The sequence below is a fragment of the Brachyhypopomus gauderio genome, chromosome 1 (genome assembly GCF_052324685.1).
Source record: "Brachyhypopomus gauderio isolate BG-103 chromosome 1, BGAUD_0.2, whole genome shotgun sequence".
Taxonomy (NCBI): Eukaryota; Metazoa; Chordata; class Actinopteri; order Gymnotiformes; family Hypopomidae; genus Brachyhypopomus; species Brachyhypopomus gauderio.
The window spans coordinates 6,650,136-6,664,928 of NC_135211.1; the positions used below are offsets into that span (position 1 = coordinate 6,650,136).

Here is a 14,793-nt window from a genome sequence, read left to right on the forward strand (position 1 = left end):
GGCGAAAGTATCTTAATCTTAAAACTAAAATGTTGTCCTCCATGTATGAAGACACTAAAGAAATAGTTTTTAAAGAAATTTTGTAGGATAGAGTTTAGTTTGTTAAGACTCTGTTCTATTATTTGGTAAATTTTGAGAATCGTGACACCCTTACTACAGAATACACTTGTCACGGTGAGGGGGCCGTGTCGCCACAGGAGGGCGCGCATCCCGGCCAGCAGCCGATCCCAGCACACACCCCCGAGCACGCAACCACTCCCACAGTCACAATCACCCGAATAGGATTAAACAGGTTGATGACAGCAAATTTGCAAATGTGTTATCAACATGGGATGAATGCCTCTTGCTGGGTTAGAGGCCAGCTTCCGCATACCAGAGTGGAGAAACGTTGTATATGTATGTTTATCTTTGTGTGAGGTTTGCCTCCCTGTCGTCCAATCAGGTGCTTTCCCTGGAGCAGTAATTTCATTCTTACTCTTACCTTTATCCTCCTCACAGGCTGGGTCTCTCTTCCTGTAGATGATTCTGGACTCCTCCTCCTTGGTGTCTGTGTCTTCAGAATCGTGTTGGATGCCTCCGGTGCACCAGCACCAGAGACACCTCAACTTATCTGTCCACTTCATTTTCTTTATTTTTCTTCTTTTTTCTATTTTTTTGTCAATTGAAGCTATGAGGAAATTCAAAGAAGAAAAAAAAACACTCTTCTACAATCTTTCATTCCCATGGAATGAATGTTATGATAAAAACATAATCCCAGTATTATGGGATGTGATGTACATGTGTTTGACTCACTGAGAGGTTGCATAGTGCTTATCTGTGCTTCTTTGACGTTGTCAAAGGCCACACCCTCAGCACTCATCAAAGGTGATTCTGCCAAAACAAAAGATTTTTTCAAGAAACTGATTAAATATTACATGGTAATAATATATGAATGTTTTTCAGCTGAACATGTACACACACAGAGGAACACATAGGAGCTCCTGACAGTCCTCATCCAGAGCACTTTTATTCAAAGGTGCTACTGCAAAAAACATTTTTTTTCAAGAAACCATAATTAAATGAAAGTAACAGGTGAATGTTTTTCATCTGAATTGTGTTAATGTATGCTTGTGTGATATTAACAGCTATTGAACACGTTGATGTTAGCAAATTACGAAATATGTTAGCAGCTTGAGATTCTGTATGATTGTCTCATGGTTACCTAGAGGTGGGTTATAAGATTGATTAAATATTACATGGTATTAATATATGAATGTTTTTCAGCTAAACATAGTTAACGGGGCAGTCATGGTCCTGTGGTAGGGAACTGGTCTTGTGACCGGAGGGTCGTGGGTTCAATTCCCAGACCTGAGGCCATGACTGAGGTGCCCTTGAGCAAGGCACTTAACCCCTGCTGCTCCCCGGGCGCTGGGCTAGGGCTGCCCACCGCTCTGGGCAAGTGTGCACCACAGTCCCCTAGTAATCACTAGTGTGTGTGTGTTCTAATTGCACAGATGGGTAAATGCGGAAGACAAATTTCGATTGGGGTGTAAATTCACAATTGACAAATATGGCACATTTCATTTCATTTCATGTAAATTTGTCTGATGTTGACATTAACAGGTTTTGAACATGTTGACGTCAGCAGATGAGCAGATGTGTTATTAGCTTGGGATTCTGTATGAACGTCTCTTACTCACCTGGAGGGGAGCTGCTATAAACCAGAGGGTCCCACATGTCCAGGTAAAATTGGAGAAGCTCATTATAGGCATCACATTGAGGACAGTTTTTCAAAGTTTCTCCTGCCAAACAAAAGGTTTTTTTCCATCAAACCCTGACAAAACATTACATCAGGAGTATGTTTTTTCAGCTGAACTGTGTTAATGTAGGATTATGATGCATTGATATCAATTGCATTTGAAAAGTTTGATGTCAGCAGATGAGCAGATGTGTTATTAGCATGGGATTCTGTATGAACGTCTCTTGCTCACCTAGAGGTGGGCTGTAAGACACGAAAGGCTCGTCCAGGTGAATGTGGACATGGTCCTCGACGGCCTCACATCTTTTTTTCTTTCTTTTTTCTTTTTTAATTTCTGCAAAAATGAAAGATTTTTTTTCATCATACATTAATTACGTATTACATGATAATAACAGGTGAATAACAGTTTCTCTTAATTTTGTTAATGTAAACTTATCTGATATTTATAGCTATTGAACACATTGATGTCAGCAAATTACAAAATATGTTAGCAGCTTGAGATTCTGTATGATTGTCTTTTGGTCACCTAGATATGGGTTGTAATAGTTCTCTGCCTCGTCGATGAGAACGTGGAGCAACTCATGCCAGGCCTCATCTAAAGCACTTTTATTCAAAGGTGCTTCTGGAAAAACAAAAGATTTATTCAACATACATTAACTATGTATTATATGATAATAACAGGTGAAAGTTTTAAAAATGAACTGTGAATATAAGCTTGTCTTTTATTGATATTAATAGCTATTAATCAGCTTTATGTCATCAAATTAGCAAATGAGTTAACAGAAAGGGACTTTTTATGAATATGTCTTGCTCACCTAGAGGTTGGCTACAAGAGAGCTCAATCTCATCAAAAAAGCGTTCGAGCTCCTGAATGTTTTCTTCTAGTGCTTCTGGAAAAACACAATATTTTTTCAACATACATTAATTCATTATTGTACAATAATAACAGCTGACTGTTTTTCAGCTGAACGGTATTAATATAAGCATGTCTTGTATTGATATTAAAAGCTATTGAACAGGTTGATGTCATCAAATTAGCAAATGTGTTATCAGAAAGGGACTTTTTATGAATATGTCTTGCTCACCTAGAGGTTGGCTACAAGAGAGCTCAATCTCATCAAAAAAGCGTTCGAGCTCCTGAATTTCTTCTTGCAGAGCACTTTTATGCACAAGTGCTTCTGGAAAAACAAAATATTTTTTCAACATACTTTAATTCATTATTATACGATAATAACAGCTGACTGTTTTTCAGCTGAACTGTATTAATATAAGCACGTCTTGTATTGATATTAAAAGCTACTGAACAGGTTGATGTCATCAAATTAGCAAATGTGTTATCAGAAAGTGATTTTGTATCAATATCTCTTGCTCACCTTGGCTGCAAGGTAACTCAGTTTTGTCAACGTGGAGGAGCACAACGTGGGAGACCTCCTGACAGTCCTCTGCTAGAGCACTTTTATTCAAAGGTGCTACTGCAAAAAAGATTAGTTTCAAAAACAAATCGTTGCATGTTAATAACAGATGAGTGTTTTTCATTTGATCTGTGTTAATATATGCTTGCCTGGTATTTTATGTTAATCGGTATTGAACAAGTTGATGTCGGCAAATTACAAAATATGTTATCAGTTTGAGATGCTCTATGCAAGTGTCTTGTTTACCAATTATCCAATTTAATTTTGTCTACTTACAGTTTGACAATCGACATTAAACAATTACAAAAATGGAATGTGAGGGGTTAAGTGGAACGTAAATTGTAAATTGAACAACATAAATTGTTACCGGGGCTGTGTAAAATGGACACAAATTAAGTATTATATCGCGATCTATCGATCGCCAGTGGTTGGCGCCAGAGCGAATTAAACTCCCGCTACCGCCAATAACAATTAAATTCTGTCCCGCGCCGCAAGATATTCTGACGGTTCCCGCGGGACTATTGGGGTAGAGGTCTGCACTCCCGCGGTAGTCTCGCGGGACCCGCCAGAATATCTTGCGGCGCGGGACTACCGCGGGAGTGCAGACCTCTACCCCAATACATGCCCCAAATAAGTTGTCACCATTGTACTCATTTACTCACTCGGGCGATTGGTGTTATATGTCTCCTGTTTTGGTTCTCTTCTGGACTCCTCCTCCTTCGTGTCTGCATCGTCTTCGATGCCTCCGGCGCAACAGCACCAGAGACACCTCATTTTGATATCTTTCCACATTGTTATCTTTACTGAGACTGATATGGAATTATAGTGTACATGCAATGACTATCATTTGTGTCTTTATGACTGGTAGTATGACGGCACGTGCAGTTATGACGTGCTCCCTTTGAATTCTCTCTGACCTCAACAGGTCTGACTGGGTGTTTTTATATAAAATATAAATGCCCTTTATAAGATTTTGGTTATGTAACTACATACAGTATGTTCACAATAGCTTAGTACAAACTGTATGCTGCATACATCACTAAGATGATACTGTATACTACATACTGATCCCTGTAGTATGCAATAATAATAGTGCAGTGTGATATGAGGTCAAGCGCAGATAGAAAGGTATACCTTTCTATCTACATTATTATAACTACATATTAAAATCTACATTATTTTAACTACATATTACATCTGTGTTACACATGTTTAACACAGATGTAATATGTAGTTATAATAATGCAGATTTTCACACCAATAAATATTTCCCATATTACACTACAAGTGCAGACATTTCTTCTTGTTGCAGTCAATATCCCTGTTTTACTCTCGAATAAATATAGTATAGATTGTATATGTAAATAATACTAGGCTGCCACCTAGTGGCCGGTAAGGTTAAATCTCAGCGTTCTATAGTCACTTGCTTTTATTTAGATGAACATTTGCAAACGTCAGTGTGTCATTTTATTAATCTCTTTAATCGTTAAAAAACCATAACAACGAATTACATTTGCGTCAAACTGATGAACAATGACTCATCGAGGCTTGAACGTTGCAAAGAACGAATCACACTGCGTGCGCTGCTTGACGGCCGGGGCAAACCTGAGCCCCATGCGCCCCCTACAGGACGAGCGGGGGAACGACCCGTGTCCGCGCGTACCGTGGCGCTCAGCCGTTGAACTACGAGCGGTCGGTCCGGTCGACGACATGCTTCTGTTACCTGCCACCGTACGGTCTGCACACGAAACGGGGGAGAAGAAGACCAAGATGGCTGAGTGAGGATGAGACTGCCTAGCTCTGTACTGGTGTCTGTCTCTTTGTTTACAGCCGAGACGACGGCTGCGCTTTATCTCAGTACTACGTACAGTTCGGCCGGAGACCAGATCTGGCAGTGTTTCACACTTCTGTTCACACTTGTTCCGTCCGTCCTGGTGCAGCTCACTCTAATCTTTATACACAGAGACCTGAGCAGGGACAGACCTCTGGTGCTGCTCCTGCACATTCTGCAGCTCGGACCTATTATCAAGCACCTTCGACCCACGCTGCTGCAGTCTGGAGGGTTATTTTCAGCTGCTCCTGTCACCGGGATGAAATGTGCAACCCAACAGAACCGAAATAAACAAATGTTTGTAGTGGCTGAATTCGGCTTTTTTCTATTCGGATTTGCGTAAAACGTGGATTATTTTCGCAGTCTAATTTGTTATTCGACATAGTCCTGCATAAAGGCAATAAAGCGTCGTTGATAAATTGCGACTAAATGGGATTATAACGACGACTTCGGAAAGTCTGGGTTTAATAACATTGCACCGTGCGTCATCTGGTCCAAGATGGTCCGTGCGGTGCAGGTGGTGAACCGAGTGAAGCTGAGGTTCAAGACCTACGAAAACGAGCAATGATCCTTGAATTGTGTGTAAACGTATATACTATATGATACAGGAGCCTACATTGAACCATGAAACCACAAAACAACAAGTAAAGGATGATGCTTGTCGCGTCTTGATCAGATTAACGTAATGCATGCCCATGTGAGGAATGTGGTGAGAGCATCCTCTCACGGAGTTATTTATACTGTCATCTATACTCTAAACATACCCACAATATGCATATCAATATGTTTCCTCCTCTCTGCTTCATAGAGCCCTCATCCAAAATGTGATAATTAGAACTTCTCTTAAACAGGCGAATCGTCTTTTTAAAAAATGTTTAATCATCAGTTTAAAAATTGGCATTGAGCTTCATTGAACGTCGTCTTGATTATTCATAAAATGCGTTTGAGTAATACGCCAAATTCCCCAATCGCATATCCGACTTATCCATCCGCATATCCGACTATAATCCACTCCAGTCAGGTAACACATATAATGTGCTGAACTCTGTGTTTTACAGCAGACTACTCCAACCCAGCGCTCTGTAGTTCTTGAGCGTCCGAACGCGAACAGAACAGTCCAAGTGTCGATTCGTCCAATTCTTTTCCATCAAGTCACCGGGTCATTTTGTTCCACAAGGCTGTGATCGTACGTGTTTTGGACTACGCCGAAGGACAGCATTTCAGCACATAAACATAATGCATATTTACACGATTATCAAGTCAAGTCAAATTTAGCTATAGGTAGCTACAAGTGCTTTTTACAAGACACGTTGACACTAATACCAGTCAAAGGTTTGGACACACATACTCTGCCTATTATTTATTTATTTATGTATGTATTTATTGTTATTATTGTTTTCGACATTACAGAAATTGGCCAAACCAGTGAAATAACACGCAATTCTGCTCTAATAAACAAATATCGACTAACTTTGATATCTGATTCTTTGAAGTAATTGTCGTATATTTTGATGACCGCTCTGCATGCTCTTGTTGTTCTGTTAACCAGCTTCATGAAGCAGCACCTATGATGCTTCTCCATCAGTCCTGAAAACATGTAGAGCAAGGAGCTAAAGTTCTGAAATAAGCTGAGGGTGCATATTGAAGATGTGTGTGTATACACCCATATGTGTGTATAAGTGTGTTTGTGAATTTGTATGTACAATATCAAATTGTATTGCCTACATTGTTTCATAAAACATTATTGCTTTATAATAAACATTTCTTAACAACAAGAGCAATAATAATAATCTACCTTATTCTATCTGCTCATTATGTTTTTATTGTACATTATCCTCTGTGCCCTCGTCGCTAAAACATCTCAAGTCTCAAGACACGACTGCACAGCGATCTTGTGTGGTATTAAGTGTAGCCAGCATAGCCAAGGCGACGCTTTCTTTGTTTTGGTGCGCACATGAAGGATGACGTCCTAGAGTAGAGTAGCACCTGCATTGGGTGAGCCATTTACAGGTAGGCATATATAGGGACACCTGTGGGGTCCTAGAGGATAGCGTGGTGGCTAAAGCGCATGCAGGTGGCGACGTCTAGAAGAAGCGTGTCTGTAACAGCGAGTCCGAAGGTAGGATTAAGTTGCATATTATACTTTTGCACAAGATGACTGATGAAGCAACTAAACATGGTTTGGTTTTAATTAGTGTGGGGACGCGAGGATAGGAGTGTTCAGGTGGAGTGGCCGCAGGTCATTAAGGTAGCAACAGCCGGTGTGTGTACAGAGTACGAGGTATGCGAGTTTGGTAATCATGCTCGAGCTTCAGTCGCACCCTTTCAGACATACGGAGTAAAGCTCCTTTGTTTATTTTAGTCTGTTGGTGACACGCCACATCCATTCTGTCTTCTACTGACTTGCGAATGATCGGTTACCAGGTACAATTAGCCACCGTGCATTCTCTAAAGCAGTGGTTCTCAAACTGTGGTACGCGTACCACTGGTGGTACGCAGAGCACCCCGCGGTGGTACGCCAGATGAACTCGGAAAATAAAAGATGCTTTTTTTTTTTTTTTTTTTTTTTTTACACAACACATTTTTTTTTATTAAAACAGAATTATGACAAGTCCTGAAATTCAGAAACTAAAAGGTATTACTCGTATTATGTGCGGAGAAAATGTCGCTAAACAGTTCGACCTGGTGCATCTTTCAAACGACACGGTCACTCGCAGAATTGGCCAACTTGCTCGTTTACGTGCGATATGAGTATGAGGGCATGTCGCACGAAGACTTTTTGTGCTGTAAACCAACCACTACCAACACGAACTACAGGAGAACTACATTATAACATGTGTGTAATGAGCAGGGTTGCCAAATGCGTGAGACACACGCATTTGACCGTCTTCACACGCCACACATCCGATTTCTCACGTCGACAAAAAAAAATCTAGTTTATTTACCTCTGATCCACATCTATGATTCAATGAGTTACTAGTTCGCTCTGGCGCCAACCATCGTGATATAATACTTAATTCGTGTCCATTTTACATCCTCCCGGTAACAATTTACATTCGCCCCCCCCCGTCAACAACTTAAACTTGCCAAACAGCTTTTCCTTTTTTTTTTTTGGGGGGGGGGGGGGGTAGTAGGTGGTACGTGGAGGTTTTTCGTTTGACAGTTGGTGGTACTTTGTCTAAAAAGTTTGAGAACCACTGCTCTAAAGCTTTATAAACACCTGAAAATGTTTTAGTATGCCTAAACCAGAGGTTTCATATGGTTTTTTAATTACACTCTGTATATCCAGTGTTCTGTGACAAGCTGCTATCCTGTCCATGAGTGAAGTTGGTCAACCCTGATGAATGTGGTATGTTTCGTCTTTTTAAATCATATTCATAATGTTGAACGTAGTCAATGTTTTATTGACTGAATGTAATGTTTCTTTCTGTTTTGTGTATATGAAGGGCCACAGCTTCAGTGGGTGTCAGTTGCTGTTTTCTACCGTTTTGTTTTATTTCGTGTTTTTATCTAAAAGATCCTACCATAGCAAATCATAAAGTGGTCTTTTAATGATATGCTGCTCAGGGGTATTTAAGTGACCCGTTGTGTTAAAAACCCTTATTCTTGTGTGACTACCTGTATGTCTAGTTATTGGTCGATGTACCTTTTTTAACTTGGAGTCTCTTAAGTATTCTGATCCAGTACTATTTAGAGGTGGCTATGTTGAGACTGAGAGAGAGGCAGCCATATCGGGTGCTGTGTTCACTTTAGAGTGTGATTTGGAAACATTTGCAGTGTGTGGCTGACTTTTAGAGATTATTCACGAGTGGTATTGTCAATTGGCTGTCTTTACTCAGTCTCCAAACCACAAACAGGTAGTGTCAACACCTCTTAGATTGTTTTTGTTTTATTTAAATTAAACTGACTATTGTCTTCAATAAAGACTATTTTTGCATCACCGACGTTTGTCTACTTTCTTTAGAGTTCCCCTTACTCTAAGTAAAAAAGCACTAATTAAGGGGTGGCGTAGTTTGGCACTTATTAACTAGGGGGCGCTACAATCGTTCGTACCTGTCAGCTGCCAGAGCGGTTAGGGTGAACACCGACACCCCGACGGACGTGAGCTGGATGAAGGGGATGAGTTTACACCCCACCCTTCCGAAGAGCCACTCGTCCGACAGGTATCTACTGGCGTCGACAGGCGCGCAGGTGACGAGAAGAAGGATGTCCCCGAAGGCGAGACTGGACATGAAGAGATTGGGGACGTTTCTCATGGACTTCACCGTGCAGAAGGTCCTTATGAGGGTTATGTTGCCGATCAGTCCTACGGTGATTATGAGCGTGTACACGACTGCGATAGCGACGCCCGTGCGTCACGGAGAGGTCTCCACGGACGCCAAGTTCTTTGGCTCCCAGGACTCGTTAGAAAGTGACTTCATCACGAACTGAAACAAAAGTTGCTTCCAAAGACATTTTTACCGTGTTATTGGAGCATTCTGATCATCTCAGTTGGTAAGTTACTTAAGACTACGTTGCCTTTTGCAGACAGTGTTGTCTTGCGCTTCTGTGCGCGCTTCCTCTCATGCATGGAGAGATGTGTGGCGAGGTTAAGATACGCGACGTTCAGATATGCAGGATTCGTGCGCCTGCGCTCAAGATGTGAGTCCGCTCGCCAAAAGTTGAAGAAAGGCCAGTAGCCTACTTTGTACAACAGGTGCTGGAGCTATGAGGTCACCAAGGTCCTCCTCCAAGGAACTTAATTCGGTTTACACGTGTTATTTAGTGTGTCTAAGAGAGGACACGAGCCAAAGCCCGCTTGCACTGACCGCAGAAGTTCACGCATGTTGCAGCAGGACAACAGGTCGCTCGTGCGTAACCTGGCACTACATCATCCGGTCATCTGTAAGAAGCGTTTAAGTGGGTTAGCTGACGTTTCAGCACGACACGGATTAAAATCAGTTCGTGTAGGCGTCGGTATCGGTATTAAAATGAATGCGAAACAAATCGACGTCAAATCACAAGCGTGTAACGCTGCTAGCTTTAATTTTTCTCTTCCAAATTACAAACGTGTAATGCTGTTAGCTTTAATTTTTCTCTTTTTAAGTATATTTATTGACTTATTAGCTACCTTTGAAAAAAGCCTTTACTTAATCACTATTCTTCATTAGTACTCTTCAGATGGCGTTCCGATGACGTACTGTTTAAACTGAGTGTTCTTGTAATATTTGTGTTTATGTATTCCAGGGGGTAATCAAAACAATTAAAAATAGAAAAAATGTATTCCTTGCGAACATCAACAGGTCTCTTTCCATGTATGTTATATACAAGCTTGTTATGACCTCTAGGGCAACGACATGTCAACTGGATCCCATGCCAACACAATGGGTGAAAGCCTGTTCTCCGTCTGTCTGTCCTCTTATTACTATGGTCATTAATGCTTCACTTAGCTCAGGAATGGTTCCGACATGTTTGAAGCTGGCAGCCATCACTCCAGTTCTCAAGAGGCCTGGCTTAGATCCCGAGAATTTTGATAATTATAGGCCCATTTTGAATCTCCCATTTCTCAATAAACTGTTGGAGCAAACAGTAGCTGCGCAGTTAAAGGAACATATTGATTCCTGTGATCTGTTTGAAGTCTTTCAGTCTGGTTTTAGGAGAAATCACAGTACTGAAACTGCTCTTGTTAGGGTGGTGAAGGATTTGTTGATGGCGGCTGACCAGGGACTGCTTAGATTGCTTGTTTTACTGGACCTGACTGCAGCATTTGACACAGTGTGCCATAGCCTATTGCTCTCTCGGCTTTAAAATATGATTGGCATAACAGGGACTGCGTTAGCATGGTTCACTTCTTATCTCTCTGACAGGCAGCAGTTTGTTTCTATTGAAGGTTTTAAATCTGAAATTTGTTCCGTGTTACATGGAGTCCCCCAGGGCTCAGTCCTTAGACCTTTGCTGTTCATTTTGTACCTGCCTCCTCTTGGTGACATCATTAGGCAGCATGGGCTGCAGTTTCACTGCTATGCTGATGTGCAGATTTATATCTACACCAAACCTGCCCATAGCTTGCCTCCTCTTGCCTTGTTGAGCTGCTTAACGGATGTTAAGGCATGGATGATGAAGAACGTCCTGAGTTTGAACAATAGAAAGTCTGAGGCCATCATAATTGCTTCTCCTGCTACAGTTAGGAGACTTGGTGACACTACTATTAGTATTCCGGGTTTGGTGGTTTCTACCTCTGCTGAGGTAAGAAATCTCGGAGTCACGTTTGACTCTACGTTATCTTTTGAGTCACACATTAAAAATACATGTAGGGCAGCCTTCTTCCACCTTAGGAGTATTTCTAGGATTCGCCCTTTACTTATTTTTGCTGCTGCTGAGACCTTGATTCATGCGTTTGTAACATGCCGACTTGATTACTCCAATGCTCTGTTGTATGGCCTCCCTGCGCGGGCTTTGAGCAAGCTGCAGTATGTGCAGAATTCAGCTGCGAGGGTGCTTACCCATAAAAGATCTTGGGAGCATATTACTCTGTGTCACCTTCATTGGCTTCCAGTGCAGTATCGCATCCAGTATAAACTGCTAGTGTTGGTTTTTAAATCCCTGCATGACCTTGCTCCTTCCTACTTAAGTAGGTTACTCCAGCCATACTCCCCGATACGTACGCTTAGATCTTCAAGCCAACACCTGCTTGTGGTTCCGCCCTATAAGTTAAATTCCACTGGGAAAACAGCGTTCTGTGTCGCGGGTCCGATGCTATGGAATGGGCTCCCTGATGAAATGCGGAAAGTGGCATATGGGTGAGATTTGTAGATTGTAGTGTTGTTCTATATTTTTATGCATATTTATCTGTTTTTTTTTTTTTTGTGTGTACAGTGTCCTTGGGTGTCCAGAAAGGCGCTTTACAAATAAAATGTTATTATAATATTATTATTATTATTATTATTATATGAAATGCAAGGTTTTATATGTATAATGTTATTTTGAAAACAGCACTGACAAAACCTCCCCAAACTCCTGGTCCTCACAAAACCTACCCAAACTCCTGGTCCTCACTAAACCTAGCCAAACCTCCAGTCCTCACTATCTGACCAACCCTAGCTAAGGCCCTGCAAGTGCGTTTTTTTTTGGGTCCACAGCCTTCCATGTAGCAATTACTATGAAGCATTGTTTGAGCACTTTCCTGTTCACAGCCTCACGGATCGTTAGCCTGCAGCATTGCCCACATAGCTGATTATGCATGCCTAATAACAGAGCATCAATCTGAAAGACAAACCTATTTTATTTTGTGTTTGTGAAGCCAACCCAGATAATAACAGCTCTTTGTTTAATTGAGTTGTTTTTACTAAGAGTTTAACTGATCTATAAGATCTACAAAGATCTATAAATAGGAAGGTACACAGTCTCCCACCAATCCTGATCTCTGCCATACTGTTGGAATCCACATAATTTACATAATAGAGGCCTAGTGGCCTCCAATACAGGATTTAGCTTTAATGCTAATTGATGACCACCGTTCAATTTGTTAATAAATGAGGTAGGTTTTATCAGTCAGCTCTGTGTATGTTATAATGTGTGATGGGGTGACAGATGCATCAGACGCAGGAAATGGTGCCGTGGTTTCTTTAATATTCATTGCACAGCACAGTACAATCAATAAGATTGTGTAGCACACAAACAGTGGGGTAGAACAAACACACTTAATTAAGGCACAAAGTCACTAAACGTGGCGTTGGGAAGAGATGCAGCGGTAGACGTCGTATGCAGGCTCACTCCTGTAGGTTCACTCCTGTAGGCTCACTCCTGCAGGCTCACTCCTGCAGGCTCACTCCTGCAGGCTCACTCCTGCAGGCTCACTCCTGTTGGTTCACTCCTATAGGCTCACTCCTGCAGGCTCACTCCTGCAGGCTCACTCCTGCAGGCTCACTCCTGCAGGCGCAAGGAATGCATAGCACTGACTTGCGGGAACTGTGGGCTTAAATCATGGCGTGAGACTGATGAGGAACAGGTGCAGGTGATTATTGAATAAGCGGGTGAGTAACACTGTGGGAGTGCATGGGAGGTGGAGTGAAGACTGGGCAGCTCCCCTGTGGGGCTGGAGGTGGAGTGAAGTGGAGTGGGCGGCTCCCCTGTGGGGCTGGAGGTGGAGTCAAGTGGAGTGGGCGGCTCCCCTGTGGGGCAGGCCTGGTCTACCGTGACAAAATGGTAATGCCCCACTATTATATATTAATAATCTATATTATATAATCAAACATTGTATGATTTGTTGTAAAGTCAGCAATTTACTAGTATGCTCACAAGGTGTTGGAAACTGCTGCTTACTCTTACTGTAATAATTTTCTCTAATATTTTTGTCACATCACAGTGGTCTAGAAAGGTCACACTGGGGCTCTGTCAGAACTTCAGATGCAGTGTTTTCAGTCAAACTCCTGCTCTGTCTCAACATGAAATGTCTGAGTGAGTTGCCACTGATGTTTAGAGGTGGTTTCGAAGGTCTCACCCATGATGAACGAACGCATGTACACATGAGGAAGGGATTAAACCCAGGGACTATAACACACTATATAATCTTCCGTGATCTGGCACTGTGCAACTCCATTTGTATGTCACACGTCTAATAAAAACTCCCTCAGAGCGCACGGTCACAGGGTGCTGGTCTTTTATTAGTTCCAACAATTAATAAGGTAACCGCATGGGGAAGAGCCTTTTCTTATAAGGCCCCTCAACTTTGGAACAACCTTCCAGAATGTGTCCGAGACTCTGACACAGTCACAATCTTTAGGTCTAGGTTGAAAACTTACTTATTTAGTTTAGCGTTTGATAACGAATGTAGATAACGGTACAGATCCAGGGGTTCGTAGGCGAAAGGTTTTATGCTAGACTGGGGCGCTGGTGCTGTCATCCTGTCACTGCTCGTGGTCACTCAAGTTTGTTGACAGTGCAGTGGATGAATGCCATTGTCTCAGAATGCTCCCAAGTCTGTTACCTTCTGGTTCTGCCCTTTCAGCTAGGCTTTAATCATTTAATTAAATGCCGGCGTTGCTGCCACACTCCAGAAATGTTTATAATTTCATCTGTACCGTATATGTCCTCATACAGATACATAGTTTTCCCTGTTTCATTTTTACATATGGCTCCCTGCCTACCCGAGAAATACTGGGACGAGGAGAGACGAGCCTTCCCTGAGATCCATCCTGGGCCAGCCACCTCCTGCCTAACCATCTATGATGGAGGATCAACCCACTGCCCTGTCTAACCAGTGTGGATGAAGGATAAACCCACTACCCTGGGCCCTCTCACCGCCCCGAATTCTCCTCTGCTATGACTACCATTACCAACCATCAAGACGTTTAGGACTGAATTGGAATTACACAGAGAACTCATGCATATAAATACACACCAAGGTCAGATTTATTTATCCTTCCCATCTTTTCTTTGTTGTTCTATCTCTAGTTGTTGTCATGGTGACCGGCTTTGGCCAGAGGAGGATGGGTTCCCCCCCTGAGTTTTGGATCCTCTCAAGGTTTCTTCCTCATGCCCACTGTCGCCCTTGGCTTGCTCACTGGGGGCTAGGACTCGGACACTTGTAAAGCTGCTTTGTGACAACAACTATTGTAAAAAGCGCTATATAAATACATTTTTATTTGACTTGATAGTGTTATAGTTTTTCTATTGCTAAAACACCATTCTCATATCTGTCAATTGCAAGACTCCCACGTGCTCCCGACAACCTTCATAGTTTGTCATGGTCCTTCAAAGCCATTAGACTGTGTGAAATACAGCACTGAGTTGGTGAAGACTTTAGACGTTTTAAAAGAATCGGCAGTGCCAGC

General features: G+C 42.0%; 1 protein-coding gene and 1 long non-coding RNA gene across 6 annotated transcripts in view; one reads left to right on the top strand and one right to left on the bottom strand.

The window, feature by feature from the left end:
- LOC143473537 (uncharacterized) overlaps positions 1 to 14,793 on the bottom strand; it is a 59,347-nt gene that overhangs the window by 13,262 nt on the left and 31,292 nt on the right. Inside the window, exons 5-11 of one of the 3 annotated variants that reach the window (XM_076970675.1) lie at positions 2,824 to 2,916; positions 2,554 to 2,628; positions 2,265 to 2,360; positions 1,971 to 2,072; positions 1,680 to 1,781; positions 793 to 870; positions 482 to 667 (exon numbers count right to left, since the gene is read on the bottom strand). In XM_076970675.1, coding sequence (XP_076826790.1) covers positions 482 to 667; positions 793 to 870; positions 1,680 to 1,781; positions 1,971 to 2,072; positions 2,265 to 2,360; positions 2,554 to 2,628; positions 2,824 to 2,916 — 732 coding nt within the window. Of the gene's footprint in view, positions 1 to 269; positions 668 to 792; positions 871 to 1,679; positions 1,782 to 1,970; positions 2,073 to 2,264; positions 2,361 to 2,553; positions 2,629 to 2,823; positions 2,917 to 14,793 lie in introns of those variants that run through there. The other 2 variants (XM_076970612.1, XR_013120625.1) reach the window with 2 other exon arrangements.
- LOC143528931 (uncharacterized) lies at positions 6,894 to 8,918 on the top strand. Of its 3 annotated transcripts, XR_013120475.1 has the most exons (4): positions 6,894 to 7,100; positions 7,177 to 7,262; positions 7,344 to 7,405; positions 8,271 to 8,918. It is a non-coding gene; the product is annotated as an uncharacterized LOC143528931 (long non-coding RNA). The 3 variants fall into 3 exon arrangements; XR_013120482.1 differs by lacking the exon at positions 7,344 to 7,405; XR_013120495.1 differs by lacking the exons at positions 7,177 to 7,262; positions 7,344 to 7,405.